This window comes from Octopus bimaculoides, chromosome 1 (genome assembly GCF_046866305.1).
Source record: "Octopus bimaculoides isolate indiv1 chromosome 1, ASM4686630v1, whole genome shotgun sequence".
In the NCBI taxonomy this organism is placed as follows: Eukaryota; Metazoa; Mollusca; class Cephalopoda; order Octopoda; family Octopodidae; genus Octopus; species Octopus bimaculoides.
In genome coordinates, this window is record NC_142928.1 from 88,240,916 (window position 1) to 88,261,597 (window position 20,682).

General features: G+C 34.6%; 1 protein-coding gene across 2 annotated transcripts in view; it reads left to right on the forward strand.

Moving 5' to 3' along the window:
• Nucleotides 1-20,682, forward strand: part of LOC106876325 (calpain-7) — a 43,936-nt gene that overhangs the window by 11,468 nt on the left and 11,786 nt on the right. For both annotated transcript variants that reach the window (XM_089353517.1, XM_014924826.3), the window contains exons 8-19: nt 1,832-1,918; nt 3,473-3,599; nt 3,909-3,994; nt 5,355-5,448; nt 7,711-7,857; nt 9,961-10,188; nt 11,266-11,410; nt 12,777-12,876; nt 14,127-14,259; nt 15,929-16,004; nt 17,751-17,962; nt 19,088-19,227. In XM_089353517.1, the coding sequence (XP_089209643.1) occupies nt 1,832-1,918; nt 3,473-3,599; nt 3,909-3,994; nt 5,355-5,448; nt 7,711-7,857; nt 9,961-10,188; nt 11,266-11,410; nt 12,777-12,876; nt 14,127-14,259; nt 15,929-16,004; nt 17,751-17,962; nt 19,088-19,227 (1,575 nt within the window). The remainder of the gene's footprint in view (nt 1-1,831; nt 1,919-3,472; nt 3,600-3,908; nt 3,995-5,354; nt 5,449-7,710; nt 7,858-9,960; nt 10,189-11,265; nt 11,411-12,776; nt 12,877-14,126; nt 14,260-15,928; nt 16,005-17,750; nt 17,963-19,087; nt 19,228-20,682) is intronic.

Below are 20,682 nucleotides of genomic sequence, written 5' to 3' on the forward strand. Positions count from 1 at the left end.
AAAAAATTAATTACTGGGGTTGATGTTTAACTAAAAAATTTTTGAAGCATTGCTCCAGCATGGCCATAGTCAAATGACTGAAAAAAGTAAAAGATAAACCTGTTAAGTTACAGAGATGTAAACAAACTAACACCGATTGTTAAGCGGTGGTGGTGGGGTAAACACAAAGACACGCACATACATATACAACAGGCTTCCAGGCAGTTTCCATCTTCCACATTCACTCACAAGGCATTAATTGGCCTGGGGCTATTGTAAAAAGACATAGATCCATTGTATGCAAAGTGAGAAAGGATGAAAGTTAAAGTTGACTGTGGCAGAATTTTAACTCAGAACATATAGACAAAATGCTTGTATAAATCTATTGCAACTTAAAAATAAAAATGAATATGATTTTTAAAATTTTAGAAGCTAAAAAATGTAATGAGAATGATCGGGACCAAAACAATGAATGCTGCAACAACAGTAATCCATTAAGAGTATCAACAGATTATCTTCAAAATATTTACAGTATTTAGATTTTGTAACAGTTGCACCATAGTATGCTACTTAGGCTAACAACTTTCAGCGTAGTTGAAAATCACTGGTCTGGCATTAGGCATTAATATATGTTTGTCCTTATAGACAATTTATACAATTTAAATAATGATTTGTTATTACATACTCTTTACTCTCTTTTACTTGTTTCAGTCATTTGACTGCGGCCATGCTGGAGCACCGCCTTTAGTCGAATCAAATCGACCCCAGGACTTATTCTTTGTAAGCCTAGTACTTATTCTATCGGTCTCTTTTTGCCGAACCGCTAAGTTACAGGGACCTAAACACGCCAGCATCGGTTGTCAAGCGATGTTGGGGGACAAACACAGATACACAACATACACACACGCATACACATATATTTCAGTTTCCGTCTACCAAATCCACTCACAAGGCTTTGGTCGGCCCGAGGCTATAGTAGAAGACACTTGCCCAAGATGCCATGCAGTGGGACTGAACCCGGAACCATGTGGTTGGTAAGCAAGCTACTTACCACATAGCCACTCCTGCACCTACATGTTTTTTTCTCCATGTTATATTTTTAATATTTAGGAGTTATTAAAGCAGTGAGCTGGTAGAATCATTAGCATGCTGGGCAAAATGCTTTAGTGGCATTTCATCTGTATTTACGTTCTGAGTTCAAATTCCATTAAGGTTGACTTTGCCTTTTATCTTTTCAGGGTTGATAAGATAAGTACCAGTTGAACACTGGGGTCGATGTAATCAAATTACCCCCTCCACAGAACTTGTTGGCCTTGTCCCAAAATTTGAAATGAATATTCACAAGTTATAAGGTGGTGAGCTGGCAGAATTGTTAGCACATTGGACAAAATGCTTAGTGGCATTTCTTTTGGCTCTTTACATTATGAGTTCAAATTCTACTGAGGTCGACTTTTCCTTTCATCCTTGATAAAATAAAGTACCAGTTGAGCACTGGTGGATGATGTAACTGACTGCCTCCTCTCTTCAAAATTGCTAGCCTTTTACCAAAATTAGAAAGAGTATTCTGGAGTTATTCTTGTTTGATGAGTGACAAAATCTGAGATTATGTATTGAAACTAAAACAAATACATCATGAAAGACCCACATTAGCCATATAAAAACACACTTTTATGTATTTTTCTAATAGTATTGTATACTATGAAGTATACTGAACTTTCGTGGTCAGGTCACAGAAGTTTATTCACATTTGTGACCTGGTCATTGATACAGTTCCACTTATCCTGGATTGTATCAGCTATCTGTTAATTTTCAGGATATTGTAAATTTTTATTTATTTACTTACTGTTTTCAGGCATTCTTCTTTCATTAATAAAAAGGAATATGTTCCATTTATGTCAGTCGATAAATTAGAAAGATTTGCTTTTCCTCTACCAATGACGTAAGTATAACTTTTGTTTTTCTTAATTTCACTTGCCATGCCAAAAATATATTTAGCATAAAATAATAAAAATCTGACATCATGAAATTAACTGTAATGTAGTACATAGAGTAATCTAAATTGCTGCTAAACAACCTTTATTAGTTAGAAGTCATAATCCCATTATTTGATATACTGGTTGAAATTTAAAAATCGTCCACTGTAAAATTATTGCTCTAAAAATTATTTGAAATCAAGAAAATGAAAAAGATTTTACACATGTAATTTAACATTCTAATACAGTAGCCATATTTTCCTTGAAGTTCCTACCATCTCAAAGTTCTAATAAAAGCAAGTTTGGGCTGAATATTCAGTGTTACACTTTACCAGTGGTATCTGAAGGTGAGCAGAGAATAAACTATTTGAAACATAGTATAAAACAAATAAGCTCAAAAGACGTGTCTAATAGTTTGGAAAATAAGGTTGAGAATGGAAAGTGCTGCAACCTAGTTGGATAGTTTTTTAGTTAATAGAAAATTGAAATATATTTACATTTGTATTTAAGGACAGAAAATATTGAGAAAAGGTATTGTGGTGTACCTTGCATAATATTAATTAACTTTATACATCTCATTGTGGCATAAGCAATTTTAATTACAAGTATTATGTTCTGAGAAATTATATTATCTAGAAATAAGATATGCATTATTTTTACTATCCCTATGCATTCTGTCTAACTTTATGTCGTGGGTTCAAATGCCACCAGGGTTGATTTTGCTTTTTCTCCTTTCAGGGTCAATTAAAACAGGTATCAGTTGAGCATTGGTGGTTGATATAATCAACTTAATCCCTTCCCCATAATTGCTGGCCTTGTGCCAAAATTTGAAACCAATATTTTTATGATCTTTTCATTAGTTAATTTCAAATATTAAAAAAAAATTATGACTGGGCATTCACCATCATCATCATCATTTAACGTCTGTTTTCCATGCTGACATGGGTTGGATGGTTTTACTGAAAACTGATAAGTTGGGAAGTTGCACCAGGTTCCAATCTGATTTGGCATGGTTTCTATGGCTGGATGCCCTTCCTAATGGCAACCACTCCAAGAGTGTAGTGGTTGCTTCCTACATGCCACAGGCTTGGGTGACAGCTACGTAACACTAGCATTGGCCATGACTACGATCTCACTTCACTTGATGGGTCTTCTCAAGCATGGCATATTGCCCAATGTTCAAAAGATGCTTTTTACATGCCAGTTATATTCATTTATTAAAAACAAATCTACTCTAATAATTCAGGTAAGTATCCTTATGAAAACTTGTGCTAATATTGCAAGTTTAGTATATACTTTTCTCTAACTTACATTTTCAATTCTGCTGATTATAAAGATAGCATAATATAGCATAATAATAAATATATAGGTTATCTATTTTAACCCTGTTTTCTGTCACACATTTAACTTTACAAGCATGTGTGATGAAAGCCTTAACATTTCTTGTAATCTAACATTCTGTATTTGGAAAATCTTTCTCTAATTAACCTGTCATTTGTGTTTTTTTTTATAATCCACAGTGATAAGTATGGCAAACTGACACTATCTCCAAAACAAAAAGAAAATTTCGTAAGATGGGCTCGACCAGAAGAATTCTGTGATAATCCAAAAATGATATATACCATTTCTAGTTTTAGTATCCGTCAGGTTAGCTCCTTAAAATCTATTTTTGATGATTTTTGCAGCAATTGCTTCTCATTTCTATTACCATGTTGAAGAATTGTTAAAAAGAAAAATATTTGTATAAGCAAATATTTTAATATTTAGGGAAGAAAGAATTTCTTGAACTACTTTGATTTTTCTCTTCTACAAATTGTAAAATGTGACACTAAGGATTAATTTGATACTATTAGCTAAAGATCATTTGATGTTATTTCTGACTTTATTTTTAGTACCTTTCATGTTACTTGATATTATGTTTTACCACTAAATATTTTTTTCTTTGAATTTATACAGACTATTGTATCTGACTGCAGTTTCGTTGCATCTCTTGCTATTTCTGCACAATATGAAAGACGTTTTAAAAAGAAATTGATAACAAGGTATGAAACAAAACAGGAGTATTTCCATTAGATAGTTTTTTTTTATATATTTGTATGAGGACATTTATTTTCAGTTATTTATAATTGAGGTAAACTTTGGATCTACATAGAATTTTATTGCTGTATCAGTTGCTCTTCAGTATAAACATTACACATGGTTGTGAAGAAAAACTGTTAACCACACAACCATGCCCATATGTGGAGGCCTGTGGCTTAGTGGTTAGGGTGTTGGACTCATGATTGTAAGATTGTAGTCTCAATTCCTGGAATGGGAGATGCATTGTGTTCTTGAGCAAAACACTTCATTTCATGTTGCTTTAGTTCACTTAGTTGACAAAAATGAGTTTTCAGTCAAACCATCCAACCCATGCCAGCATGGAAAGTAGATATTAAACGATGATGATGATGCACTCTTGAACCAACAGCTCCACAGTTTAAAAATTTATTGATTTTTAAATACTGGTATTGTGATTGGAAATTAGGATATTTGCTTATTTCTTAATCAAGTGATTTTATTATAATTGGTTGTCCTTATCATGAGCTACTCAACCAGTACGTGTTGTGTGTAGCCTGTCAACAAACATTCAGACTTAGACAAGCAGAGTTATATACCTTCTTCAGTACTGTAGTAAACGTACAGTGTGCAGACAGCAGTGGTTTAGTATTGTACTTTTCAAATCTCCTATGAGTGCAGTGGTTACACGTTTTGTGGTTTGGCTTCCATCAGTTAGTTCTTTGATTGGAGACACTCTTCAGGCCTTATGTCTGAAATCCTATCAGCTCAACATTAATGATAACTGAAGTAATGTCAGCAGGCTGAGTGTTGTTTTTAGGGTGGAGTACTTAGTCTGGCTTATATACTAAGGCTTGGTTTCTTTTTAGCAACTTTGACAAATTGGCTTTGAAATATTAAAAAAATATTTGTATTGCAAATATTGGTTTCAAATTTTGGCACAAGGCTAGCAGTTTCATGGGAGGAGGCAAGTTGATTGCATTAACCCCAGTGTTCAACTGGTACTTATTTTATCGACCCCAATAAAACGAAAGGCTAAGGCAACCTTGGTGGAATTTGAACTCAGAACATAAAGACAGACATAATGCCACTAAGCATTTTCCCTGGCATGCTAACAATTCTATTAGCTCACTATAACATTGAAAATATCAGTATATAAAACAGAAATGGTATTTAAGATTTTTAAGATAATACAATTAGTAATAATCAAAGGTAAAGATGATCCCAGTAGGATTTGAACTCAGAATGTAGAGAGTTAGAATATATAATTCTTTCAAGGAAAAATGTTTTGATATACTTTTTTTTATATATCCATTGAAATTTAGAATTTGTTTTAATTTTTTTCAGCATTATTTACCCTCAGAACAAACTTGGTGAGCCTATATATAATCCATGTGGGAAATACATGATCAAATTGCATCTCAATGGGGTGCCAAGGAAGGTAGTATATTTTGATATTTGTGATAGTGTATTCTTGATAAATGTACTGTTTCTTGAATGTCATAAATGTTTATTGCCAGTATCATCAATATAGTTTGTTATCAGTTTTTCTACACATCAAAGGCACAGGCATGGATGTGTGGTAAGGCATTAGCTTTGCAACCACATGGTTCCAGGTCCAGTCACAGTGTGGCCCCTTGGGCAAGTGTCTTCTGCTATTGCTTTGGGCCGACCAATGCCTTGTGAATGGAATTTGGTAGAAACTGAAAGAAGCTTGTTGTATATATATATATATATATCTATATGAGTGTGTGTGTCTTAGTGTCTGTGTTTGTCTCCCACTGCCACTTGACAGCTGGTGATGGTTTATTTATATCTCTGTAACTTAGTGGTTCAGCAAAGAGACCGATAGAATAAATACCAGGCTTAAAAAGAAAGTACTGGGGTCGATTCGTTCAATTAAAAATTCTTCAAGGCAGTGCCCCAGCATTGCCACAGTCTAATGACTGAAACAAGTAAAAGATCATATTGTGATGCCCCTGGACACATCATCAGAGATGTTTCCTGGGGTCATTAGGTGTTTTGAGTCTTTCAACATCAGACACCCTCACCCAAAGCAACCTAACCAGGGTTATTCAAGCACCACTAGTTTGTGTCCAGTTAGTACTACTCCCAGTAGCACTGCCCCTTCCAGAGCTCACACCTCCTGATCCACAGCCACATTGAGGCAATTTCCATTGCCTCTACAATCAGCATGATGTTGAGGTGGGATTTGCACTCCAACCTTGTAAGACCCTCACCAGCAACAACCCCTTGTACAAACCCCCCAAATTCTCTCGTCTAGAGAAGTAACTCAACATGTCATATGAAGTGTCTGGGGCAAAATGTTTAAGAACCCCATCTGCCAAGCAGAGGAAACTTTGGAGGACAGCATGGGTTGGAGGGTTGTCACTTTAGTGCTGCAATGGTGTCATTTGTCAGGAGTTATTTATTATTTATCATTCCAAAATATCTCAGCTAAACTTATAACGAAAGTTGTACACTTCAGTAGAGCCTTCAGCATGATGAATTCATTCAAAACTGAATCTTATTCTCTTTTAGTTCAGGAAATCACAGGCAGATGTTCTTCAAAGAACAGTTTTTAGAAAATACAAAGGTTAATCTCTAGGTGACTATTAACAACCATTTATTTCCAGTTACAGTTTTTCCAAAGAAAATTTTAAAGATTTTTGTTCAATACAGAGCCATCAAGATTTTGTTCATACAAGTTAATCCGTTAATTCTAAATATTCCTATCTAGTTTTAATGGAACATATCCATCTAGTTGACTCTCTCAGCAGCTCACCTACTGCGAAAGTCAACATATTTGTCTCTAGATAAGACTGTGAGAGCATACTTAATGCCAAAATAGAATAAAATACATGGTGAGGGGAAAAAAAAAAAAGAAGCAATATCGGTCATCAGGAAGTGGCATGGCTTGTGAACCACAGCAATATTATATGAATGACAGGTAAAAAAAGAAACCCTTTATTCTTAATCAAGAGCTAAATGTATGTTAGGGATTTATCTTTTACTTGTTTCAGTCATTTAACTGCAGCCATGCTGGGACCACCTTGAAAGGGTTTAGTTGAACAAAACAACCCCAAGACTTATTTTGTTAAGCCTAGTACTTATTTTATTGGTCCCTTTTGCCAAACTGTTAAGTTATGGGGAAATAAACATGTCAGCGCCAGTTGTCAAGCAGTGGTGGGGGACAAACATGGACTGATTGCAAGATACCGAGGTTTATGAAGGATATGACAAAGGACCAAGATATCTGGTGCCTTGCTGTACTCAAGAAGGTTTGTCTACTACAGCAGAATTGATACCGATGCTGCTACCATATAAAAAGCCCTCATGTTGGTTCTACATTAAAAGCACTGGTGCTGGTGTTTATATATAAAGCACCCAGTACAGTCTGTGAAAGACACTTGCCCAAGGTGCCATGCTGTGGGACTGAACCTGAAACCATGTGGTTGGGAAGCAAGCTTCTTACCACACAACCACTTATAAATATAAATATAAGCCTAATGGGAAGTTGTTAATTTAGACATTACCAGAGACTTCAACTTTGTCTAAAATCATAGAATAATCAAACATTTAAGTTAGATTCCACATTCTTTCTTTAGTTTAGATATTTATCACAATCTCAGGAACGGGTTTTAGAATCTTCTTAAATAACAAATTACTAAAAATTACTGATTTTTACAGTCATGTTTTTCAGGTGATCATAGATGATTATTTACCTCTTGGTCGTAATTCGGAACTACTCTGTTCATTTTCTAATAATCGAAGTGAACTATGGGTCTCACTTCTGGAGAAGGCATACATGAAAGTGATGGGTGGCTATGATTTTCCAGGATCAAATTCGGTAAGATTTATTGAACTTTGTTTCAATGTCTTCAATTATTTTGTATATTGGTTTCAAATTTTGGCACAAGGCCAGCAAATTCAGGGGATGGATGCAAATTGATCACATCGATCCCAGTGTTCAACTGGTACTTATTTTATCAAACCCAAAACGATGAAAGGCAAAGTCGACCTTAGTGGAATTTGAAATCAGAACACAAAGACAGATGAAATGCGACTAAGCATCTTGCCTAGCATACTAACATTTCTGCTAGCTTGCCACCTTAATCATCTTGTATATTAATTAAATTTTTACTGTAATGAAACATATCTGTGCACGAGTGCATATATGAATATACACACAAACATGTATATTCTTTTTCAAAGGAAATTGAAAATTCCTACTAGATGGTCATGTTGGGAGTGTGTAAAGTCATTTGGTATATGTACATGAGATTCTCATTGAAAAGATTATAGTATCTGTAGTGGCGCGAAATTATAGCCACCATTGAGGAAGTACTATTCTGCGCATGCGCAAGAGACTTCACCACCGGAAGCCCCTCGAGTTGCGCATGCGTAGTAAAACTAGTACTTAAAGAGTTGTTTCACTTTCTAAGCCAGTTGAGCGACAGACCTTCTACGTGACAACTCCTCGCTCCTCAACGAAGCACTCTTCACCACGATGCCTTCGATGGTGATAGCTACTTGCTTCTCTGGCAGGCATCAACGAAGCTCTTAACTTTCCAATACCAACTACAGCCTAATCAGCGGCTGCTAAGCTGAGTGACACAGGATTTATATAACCAAGCATCCTCAAAAATAAAACTTATTTTTATTATGTTAAATTGTTCTAATGTCTCTTCATATATAATGCTGTTGAAAGGTGATAGAGAGAGACTAATGTCTCTATTACAACTATCAGACTTTTACATATCTACAACATATATAACTGCATGCAACTTGTGAAGGTTTCATATCCTTTTTTTTGTCCTTCACCCCCACCCAGCATTGTTGTTGCTGTCACTGCCACCATCATCATCATTGTCATTATCATTTTTTTTTTTTATAATTTTGTCATTAAGTACAGCTATCTGTCTGGAGTTTGTAAATTTCCAAGCTGTAAGATATTTCATAGTAAGTTTGCATACTTATATTGATAATACCATTTCCTGCAAGCTAGCTGTAGTTTAAAAAAAGAAATTTTTTTAACCCTACTTCATTTGCAAATGATTTATGTGTATTTATTTTTTCTTCTATAAAACATCACTAGAGTCTGTTCTTAAATAGCTTTTAAGTAGCAATATTTTCACCATGTTTATTTGGTAAGCAGATACATGAACATACATACACAAAGAGACATTAGTAGCCTGTTTGGAGGTTGAATATGTTCTAATAGTTTTAAGTGTGGAGGCATAATGGCCCAGTGGTTAGGGCAGCGGACTTGCGGTCATAGGATCGCGGTTTCGATTCCCAGACCGGGCGTTATGAGTGTTTATTGAGTGAAAACACCTAAAGCTCCACGAGGCTCCGACAGGGGATGGTGGCGAACCCTGCTGTACTCTTTCACCACAACTTTCTCTCACTCTTTCTTCCTGTTTCTGTTGTACCTGTATTTCAGAGGGTCAACCTTGTCACACTGTGTCATGCTGAATCTCCCTGAGAACTACGTTAAGGTTACACGTGTCTGTGGAGTGCTCAGCCACTTGCACGTTAATTTCACGAGCAGGCTGTTCCGTTGATCAGATCAACTGGAACCCTCGACGTCATAAGCGACGGAGTGCCAACAACAACAACAATAGTTTTAAGTAATATCTAGAGGACAGAGGTGCAGATTTCTGAACCCAAATCACACACAAAGAAATTCTGGCTGGTACATGACACTGACTCTTACACTTTCTTTTCAATGCTTAACTATGCTTAGAATGCACCAGTCACTATCCCTGTGTTTTTCACTGTATTTGTCCTGGGACTCATAATATTGCAAATTGAAGAGTATAACATTATCATGATGTAAATGTCCTGATGATATTGTAAAAATGATTTTTTTTTTTTGCCATTGCTGCTGCTTTTGATTTATTTTTCTAAAAATTATTTTTCTTCATTTTCATTTTTCAATGCAATACAGAATATCGATCTCAATGCACTAACTGGCTGGATTCCAGAGCGTATATCTATTGTATCTACTACCTCGCCATTTGATAAAGATAAAGTATTTAAGCGCATTTATGAGCGGTTTCACAAAGGTGACTGTCTAGTTACAATGTCTACTGGTGACATAAGTGAAAGTGAAGCTGAACGTGCTGGTCTTGTTCCTACTCATGCATATGCTATGTTAGACATCAAAGAAGTTAAAGTAAGTTTTTACATTTGTCATATTTTTTTTTTAACAATTCTAAGAAAGAATATAATTAATGTCTGAAAATGTTTCTCTAGATATTTGATATGTTTTTATAAGTTGTGCAAGTATGAAGACTAAGAACTTGATGAACAAAAATGTTGATATGCATTTTTATATTAAAAGTAAAGTTATTGTAAATATGCATAGCTTTAATTAGATATGAAGATACATGGCTAAGTGGTTAGAGCATTGGGCTCACAATCATGAGGTAGTGAGTTCAATTCTCAGACTGAGCTGTGTGTTGTGTTCTTAAGTAAGACACTGTATTTCATGTTACTCCAGTTCACTCAGCTGTAGAAATGAGCTGCATCATCACTGGTGCCAAGTTGTATTGATTTTTGCCTTTTCCTTGGATAACATTGTGGGCATGAAAAGAGGAAGCTGGTATGCATTAGTGACTGCTGGTCTTCCATAAACAACCTCGCCCAGCCTTGTGCTTCAGAGGGAACTTTCTAGGAGCAATTCCATGGTCATTAATGACTAAAGGAGGTCTTTACTCTTTTTTTTTTTTACCCTTAATTAGGTGGAGGTGCAATGGCCCAGTGGTTAGGGCAGCGGTCATAGGATTGCGGTTTCGATTCCCAGACCGGGCGTTGTGAGTGTTTATTGAGCGAAAACACCTAAAAGCTCCACGAGGCTCCAGCAGGGGATTGTGGCGAACCCTACTGTACTCTTTCACCACAACTTTGTCTCACTCTTACTTCCTGTTTCTGTTGTGCCTGTAATTCAAAGGGTCAACCTTGTCACACTGTGTCACGCTGAATATCCCCGAGAACTACGTTAAGGGTACACGTGTCTGTGGAGTGCTCAGCCACTTGCATGTTAATTTCACGAGCAGGCTGTTCCGTTGATTGAATCAACTGGAACCCTCGACATCATAAGTGACGGAGTGCCAACAACAACCCTTAATTAGATATATTGTTAATGTGATATTTACGTTGTTGAGTTTAAGCTTTAACTATATGCTAAAAAACAACACTTATGCAAAATCCATGAACATTATTACAGAAAAATATTATTCTTTGTTCAAAGGGTCGAAGATTATTCATGTTAAAAAACCCTTGGAATCATCTCAGATGGAAAGGAAGATTTTCTGAGCATGATACTAAACATTGGACTCCAGAAATGCAAAGTATTTTAAACTATGACCCTAAAAGTGCCCAGAGCTTTGATAATGGTAAGGCGTCTGTTCATTATTAATCTGTGATAGCAAGAAATCATTATTATTCAAAATTAGTATGAAAATACAGAAATGTGAATATTGCCAAAATGAAGATGTTAGTTAATAGTTAGGATTAGTGTAACTCAGTATTGTCATGGAAACAGCAGGAGGTAGAATGTCCTATATAGTTTGTGAAACCAATGTACAAACCACTTTGTTGAGTCTTAAGTTGACTGGCTTGGAATTCAAGTATACGGTATGAGCAAATTCATTTAATCATGTAAATAGTCACAGCATTGATTTTAATCCTAGGATTAAAATCAATAGAACCAGCAGAATACAATTTCCTGATCTCATCTGAGTTTTTAGCTAGGACTAGTTGAAATATGTCTCTCCCTCTCTTAGGTATCAGTCTTATATAGACTTTGCTGAGTGTCACCTCCCAGTTGCAAAATGCTTCCACTACTTACAGTGGTGAGCTGTACCTTTCTCCATATGTTTTTTTTTTTAAGACCTGCTAAATTGAACCTTTGAGAATTAAATACCTTTATCCAAAACTATATAGCTCTGATAATAGGATGTGAACCATGGATTTTTTTATATCCATTAACCTGGCAGCCCAAAACTCCATCGCCTATGATTCCATGATGTTTCTCTTATTGTCACTATGCTTGTATAACCCCCTTTGTTATATCACATTCTTGGAAACTCTTATCTTATTCATAGGCCATTCTAATGTTCTATTACATTAACCCTTTAGTATTCACATTATTCTGTCAAAAGTAATGCTTATTTATTCACATTGCTTTGAATTAATCATGCATTATCTTGTAGCTTTGAGATTTTTAGAATGATATTGAAGGGTTGGTGTGAGAGGCCAGATCTGGCTGGTTTGAACATAAAACAGGGAGAATATTTTGGTTGGATATGGCTGGTTTAAATGCTAAAGGGTTAAATTACATTAAAATCTTTCAGTTAATTCCATATCTATTTCATTCTGTATTTCTATATTGAAATACTTCTCAGAGAATATGTATTATCAACACAGCTGGACGTGGGCCCAGGAACAATGGGTGCAGGAGGTGCAAAATCAAAATTTTTGCCCTTAATTTTCTCAGGTTTAAAGTTTAGAAAACAGTGCATAAAAAGTGATCTATAAGAAGATCGAAGTTAGGTTTTTTTCTCAAAGAACAAAATAAATAAATAAATAAATAAATAAACAATAAGTCTTCGTTAAAAATTTTGTACCTCGGTTTGCACCTCCTAAGCAAATTTCGTTCCTGAGCCAGTGCAGCTTGAACAAATCCTCTGTCATTGAAACCAAATCATGGTCTAAAAATGAAAGATAAAACTAATATTAATTTATGAAATATTTTTACAGGAGTGTTTTGGATAGACTATGAATCTATTTGCCATTTTTATGAAGTAATCCACATTAACTGGAACCCAGAATTATTCAAGCATACCACTTGTATACACAGGTTAAGCCAATATTTTTTTTAAAGCTTTCTCTTTATAATTTTGGCCTTCTTTTTCATTTTAACATGAAATAATTTTTATAACTTGAGTAAGCATGTTGCTTTGTGTTTCCATTATTAGTTTTGTATTATGATAGTTGCACAGTAAACTTCCACCAACCTAGCACCACTGGGACCAAAGGGTTGCCAGATGACTGAATTTTCCAGCTATCTGATCATTATTTTTAAAATTACCATAGCACTGTACAAAACTCATTAAAACTACAGTAATCCTTCAACTATCATGAGTGTTATATTCCAAACCCCTCCGCGATAGGTGAAAATTCGCGAAGTAGAAACAGTACTGTATTTTTCTTTTTATTGTTATGATTTGTATATATTTATTTTATTATAAATGCAAAACAACACTACGGAGGAATCGATGTAAGCTTAAATAATAAATTGCGATATGGCAATGGATTACTGTATATATATATGCATCAGTGTTATTATTTATATTTTGAATCTAGTGAAAATGAGGGAAATAGGAAGAAATAAAAGTATAATTTAAGTAAAGAACAGGTTTTATTAACCTAATAAAATAGAGGTACTGTGAATGCAGTAAAATAAAATACTGCACTGTACTTTGAGAAGCAGTGATCCATTTTAGATACAATGGAAACTACCTTTCTTTTAATGACATTTAATTAACACAATTAGCACAAATTACCTTGACTCTAATTAATAACACATTTTTATTTTATTTGTTTTCTGAGCACTGGTTACTTGAGAGACCTGGTTATTTGAGTATCACATAAAAGAGAGTTTACTGTACTAAGTTGCAGTTTTCCTATTTTATGAAATTATTTCTTGTCATTCAATATTTGTATATTATTACTCACATCATATTTATCAGCTGTGGAGTAAATATTTTCAATCCATTAATGTGGTATTGCATTCAGGAAAGCTATCAGCAAGGCATACAAAGTTAATTCCCTTTTAAAGCTTTTGTATTATAATAAAATTTCTTACAAATTCATCTACGTGTCTAATACAACAGTTATACTTAACATGGTTGTTTCATTGTTTTATAAATTCTGTATCGATTCAATAACTATAAATTAAAAGTATTTATTGCTTTTTATTCTCTATTATCTCATCTTTTTATTTCATATTCTTCAAAATACTTGGGTAGCATTTGTTATTGTTACTGTTGCTTTTGTTGATATTTGATATTATTACTGCTGTCATTTTTATTTATTGGGTCATTTCAGTGCCTGGCAAGCCAGAGAGGGACCAAAGAAAGACAGCTACAATATTAGTTTCAACCCACAGTATCATCTTGAAGTTAAAAGTACTCAGCCATCTACATTATGGATCCTATTAACTCGGCATATTACAGATAAGGTCTTCCTCTCTATAAAATATTTTTTCTTTTAAATATTATCATATTTTCAATTGAAACTCAATATATGTTTTATATATAAACACTCTGTATTAAAAAATCTAAAATAAATTTAAGGTAGACAGTTTATAAATGCTTTATTGCATGCAGTCTAACTACATTAGATTTATCTTTGATTTTTGCAAACAACGAAAGAAACAAATGGAAAACAAGACAAGTAACATAAAGAACGACCCTTCATCAGTTGTCAGCTATTTATCTACTCCACATTTCGAGTAATTACGACAAGATGTGTCTTCAAGAAAACAGTTGCTCCAGCAAAACAAAATGAAATTTAGGATTTGCAGAGTGTCAAAGTTGGTGACAAAAACAGGACAGTGAAAACAAACAGTAAGGGCTGCTAAGCCATATTGAGGTGAGGTGGCGAACGCTGGAGGAACAAGCTTTGACAAGAGAAAAGATAAGAGAGGAGACAAACAAGAATGCATGTGATCTGTGTGGCAGATCAAAACGAAAGAAAGAAGCTCAAGTTAGGAAAAGAAAGATGGCTGATGGTTACGTGTGAGCAATGAGAGAATAAAGGAGGAAGAGTAAGAAAGAGAGAGGGACAGAGAACGGTGAAGGGGAGAGGAAAAGAATTAGAGAGAGGAAACGAAAGGGGAGAGAGAGAACAGTACAGTCACATCAAAATATATACACAGCAAGCAGAATGGTACATATTTACACAGCAAGTATATATATATATACAATTAAACCTTGGGAGAGGCATTATGCTGGTAATAAACACACGCACTGGTTCAGTCCTTTTGCAATCTCTTCAGTAACTTGTCTCTCCACTTCCATTTATTTTGAAGAGATTGCAAGAGTGCAATGAAATAATTTAACAAAAAACTATATAAATTAATAAAGGACTGAACCAGTGCGTGTGTTTATTACCGGCATAATACATCTCCCAAGGTTTAATTGTATTTCTCTCAACACACGTATCCACATCAAGAATCTTGCACACGAAATACACATACGAAATATATATATATATATATATATATATATACCATTATATATATATATATATACAAAGTGTGGGGTTTAGCTCACAGGTGATCTAAACAATTAGGTACACTAGGTAAGTGCTGTAATGGATTATGAGGGCTCCAAGGTTATAGCTGAGATGGTAGTTATGGAACCATTGCAGATTTCCGTTGCAGTGGAGCCATTGCAGTGGATATTTTATATGAGTGTGTGTGTGTGTGTGCACATGTAAATAAACAAATATGACAATGCATGTATGTGTTTATGTGAAGTATATAATAAGGTTGGCTTGTTCGCAATTTTACAACTGAAAGGCAGAAATATATACGTCGCTAAAGTGACTGAGGGCACTAGTCAGCACCAGTATTGCTCGAAATAAGAGTTCTCATGGCTGAGTTGTTTTAACTCTTATTTCTAGCAATACTAGTGCCCTCAGTCACTTTAGTGACACACACACACACACACACAACAATGTGTTACCTAGGGTATAGTTTAATGGCAATAGCAGTATTTGAACTTACACTCTTGTCAGTAGGCCAACATTTTTAACTCCACAACAGTTTCCTTTAGTAAATGCTATAGCTTTACAGTCATTGTGCATCTCGTTTTATCCAAAGTTATTTTTTCTCTTCTTGTTAGGATGACTTTGCAAACAACCGTGAATTTATTACACTATTAGTATACAAGAGTGATGGGAAGAGAGTTTTCTATCCATGTAAGTATTATCTATCTATCAAGCTGTATTCTTTTATCTTTCTATTACTTGTATTTTCTAATTGTTTCAGTCATTGGGCTGTGGCCATGCTGGAACACTACCTTGTAAGGTTTCTAGTCAAATAAATCAATCCCAGTACTTACTTTTTAAAAAAAAACTTGGTACTTATTTTATTGGTCACTAAGTTACTGGGGGATGTAAACAAAACAAACACCCGTTATTAAGGGGTGGTGAGATGTACAAACACGCAGAAATGCACAAACATAACTTACATATACATACATACATACATACATACACACACACATACACACACACATAGATATAGATAGGAGGTACGTATGATCCAGAGATCCAAGTACAGGAAGTTAGTAAGCTTCAAGCATTTATGCAGTAGTACAGATGACAAAAATTGGACAATATACAATAAAACATGTTTATTAAAACGTTTCTTCCCATATTGAAATTAAAAGGTATTTCAATAAGCTGACAGTTACCCTATGGCTCATGGTTTTGCAACTAAAGCTGCTAAGAATGCAAATAAAAATCAAAAAAAGTAAGGAATAGACAAGGTAAAGCATGGGCTAGGACCATTTCATAAACTTATGTAACAAGTATCATTTTGCTATGAAATGGTCATAGTCCATGCTTTACCTGTGCTATTCTTTTTTTTTTCATTTTTATATTCTTTTATTTTTTAATTTTTTTACTTGTTTCAGTCATTTGACTGCAGTCATGCTGGAACACTGCCTTTTAACGGTTTTTTAATTGAAGAAATCAACCCCATACTTATTCTATCGGTCTCTTTTGCTGAACTGCTAAGTTACAGGGATGTAAACACACCAACATCGGTTGTCAAGTAATGGTCGGGAGGACACAGATACAAAGACACATAAATATATACACACACACACGTCATCATCGTTTAACATCCGCTTTCCATGCTAGCATGGGTTGGACGATTTGACTGAAGACTAGTGAACCAGATGGCTACACCAGGCTCCAATCTGATCTGGCAGAGTTTCTACAGCTGGATGCCCTTCCTAACACCAACCACTCCGAGAGTGTAGTGGCTGCTTAGATAAGATGCAGTTTTGTTTTGTGCCAGGTAGAAGCACCACTGCTACTATATTCCTGGTAAGGCAACTGCAGGAGAAATACCTAGCCAAAGATAAACCCCTAGTTGTTATTATTATTATTATTATTCAGGTCACTGCCTGGAATCGAACTTGGAATCTTGGGGTTAGTAGCCTGCGCTCTTAACCCCAAGATTCCGAGATCAATTCCAGGCAGTGACCTGAATAATAATAATAATAATAATAATAATAATAATAATAATAATAATAATAACATCAAAAAATACCTTAGGAATGAGCACCCAGGTTCGAAATTTCCCGAAGACACCTGATGAAGGCTGGAGGGTATATCAGCCGAAAGGTTGTGTTAACAACAAACAAGATGAGGACAAATATCCGTCAAATGTAAATAAAATGAAATGTTAAAATTTTCATCAAATACATTTTTCTTGTACAGTTTCATAAGCCCTTCTTATTTTAGTGATTAATCATGAGCGGATTAAATATATTTTGTTTTTGCCATTCGTCTTTAAAATTTATATAATTACAAAACTCACAAAGCAAAAATACAGAAATTTTAATGGAAACTGTGCTTATTCCAGTCCAAATTCCTCTCCTTCTTTAATCTTTTCATTCTCCACATTTTACTGCTTTTTTCTTTTATTTTCAGATGACCCACCACCTTATATTGATGGGGTAAGAATCAACAGCCCTCACTATTTATGTAAGCTGAATGAGGAACCTGGAGTTAATTCATACACTTTGATTGTTTCCCAGTATGAAAAGAATAATTCTATCTATTATACTCTACGTGTGTATTCTAATTCTGAGTTCACTCTCACAAGCATTGTGGACCTCTACAAAAAGGAATATGGCAAAAGAGTAAGTTCTTGGTATCAACTTTTAAAAAAATTTATATCTTCATCATTCAACATCCATTTTCCATTATGTTGATATTTTAATAATAATATATTATTAGCATGCCGGGCGAAATGCTTAGCTGTATTTGATCTGTCTTTATGTTCTGAGTTAAAATTCCACTGAGGTCAACTTTGCCTTTCATCCTTTCGAGGTTGATAAATTAAGTACCAGTTGCATATTGGCGTTGATCTAATTGATTGGCCTCCTCCCACCAAAATTTTGAGCCTTGTGCTTAGAGTAGAAAGGAATATTTTAATAATAATCAAGATGGCAAGATGGCAAAATCGTTAGCACACCAGACAAAATGCTTAGCAGCATTTCATCCCTCCTTATGTTCTGAGTTCAAATTCTGCCAAGGTTAACTTTGCTTTTCATTCTTTTGGGGTCGATATAATTGACTTGCCCCCTCCCCAAAGTTGCTGGCCTTGTGCCACAATTTAAAGCTAATATTTTAATAATAACCTTGAACCAATTTCAGTGGCAATTATACATCTAAAAGAAACCAAACATAATAATCCAATAAAAATGTTATCTTGAATGGAGTGCCAGTTTTAGATGTGTGTGTGTGTGTGCATACACATAAACACATGACAGGCTTCTTTCAGTTTCCGTCTATCATATCCAATCATAAGGCTATAGTAGAAGACTCTTGCCCAAGGTGCCATTGAACTTGGAACCATGTGGTTGGAAACAAGCTTCTTACCACACAGCCATGCCTGTTGAAAATTATTGGTAATACTGTATTTTCTGGCATGCAAGTTGACATGTATAGTGTAAACATGTAGTGTAAACATTCAAATATTGTCACTATCTTTCCAAATCCTGTGCATTTCACATGCAATTCTTGGTTCTCCACAGCTGTCTTGGTGCATAGGTTGACCTGCTGTTTTGGGGTATAAATTTTGGTCTGAAAAATTTTACTTTGCTGGAAAATACAGTGTCATGCCACTTCACATCAGTTCAGTAAATGTGGAATTATCTGAATTTACTAGTTTTTGTGCAGTCATGGAAAACAATTGTTAAAAATTTGACTTCTTTTTTTAAATTTCTTGGTTTTGAAGTTTTACCTTTTTCTTCCTTGACCAGATCACTGGACACTGGAAAGGAATAACTGCTGGAGGTTGTGCTAATTATCCAGAAACGCATAAATATAACCCTATTTACCAGATAAATATTGACAATCACTTCAGTGATAATAATATTTTGATTGAGTTGATGGGACCAAAGTAAGTGTTGACACTTATCAAATAAAATAAAATGGATAAAATTGAGGGCTTTTTAACCCATCTATTATTTATATCTTTATCTTCTTTGAGTTTCACTGTTAAAAATGAATTATTTCACTCTCTTGAAGTTTCCATATTCTTATGATCTAAACAAGATATTTACATGTTGATTCATACTGAAATTAAATGAGCAACAATTTGGATATGATCTAGTTCTTGCTGGTGGTTATGTAATGAGCAATGTCAATTGAATGCAGTCCACAGAATATTAAAAATATAGTTCATAGATGAGAATCAGATATTCTCCATATAAAATACACTTAATAGTGCTCAAGAGATTTAAACTTGTGAGGGTATAGAAGTAAATGTAGGAATAAGCAAGTTAGATCAATATATAAGGTAAATTAAATACATGAAATTCAAAAAATGTATATATGTTTACAAACAATAAGATCTGACTTACACAGAATACAAATTATATACAGAATTAAAAGGGTTGAAGAAAAGTATCACAAATCCAACAGCCATTTCTGGGGGCTTGGTGGTCCAAAATAGTGTTTGTAGATTGATTCCATCATAGGATGAGATGAGCCTCCGTCTTCAGGGAAGAGATCTTACATTTGAGGTTTTAAAGGAAAGAAGTTCAAAGATTTTGAATGATTTTGTGGAGTGTATTAGAGGTGGGATTTGGAAAGGTTTTCAGATGAAGAATAGTGAAAGGGAAAAATAAATATCAAGAGTGAAGGGTTAATAGTAGAAAGTTATATTAGAAATAAAGAAATGCTGAAGAAAACTAGTAAAATATGCTTTATAGATTAGTCTTTAGACACATGGAAAATAGATTGTGTAGACCAAGCTGACATGTTAAAAGCACCCAGCACACACTGTAAAGTGGTTAGCATTAGGAAATAATTTTTCTATCGTCTTGTCTCAACGGCCCTCACCATTTGTTTTTACTGTCTTCTTCTCACTGTCCTGTTTTTGTTAACACTTTCATCCTCCACAAACAATCCCAAATTTTATTTAATTTGCTCTGCGGGAAGGACTGTTTCAACAAAGTCGCATATTGTCCTTGCCTCCGAAACACAGAGTAGATGAAACAGGGACAACTGGCAAAGGGGTATACTCTTTATGTTGCATGTCTCGTTTCTTTGTTGTTCGAAAATGTTCGTTTTCTATGTTTTTGTTTTTATGTTTTCGTTTCTCATTATGTTTACGTTTTTTGATGTACTGTACCCATATATGCATGTATGTATACATATAGATGTAGGTATGTACATATATGTATGGATATATGCATATATTTATATATTATTTATATTATTATATATGTATGTGTATATATATATATAAATGGTTACAATGATGAGTAGCTGCAGTGTATTTCATACATTTGCTTTTCACATTAGATTTAACCCAGCATTGTTTAACCCTTTAGCATTCAGATTATTCTGT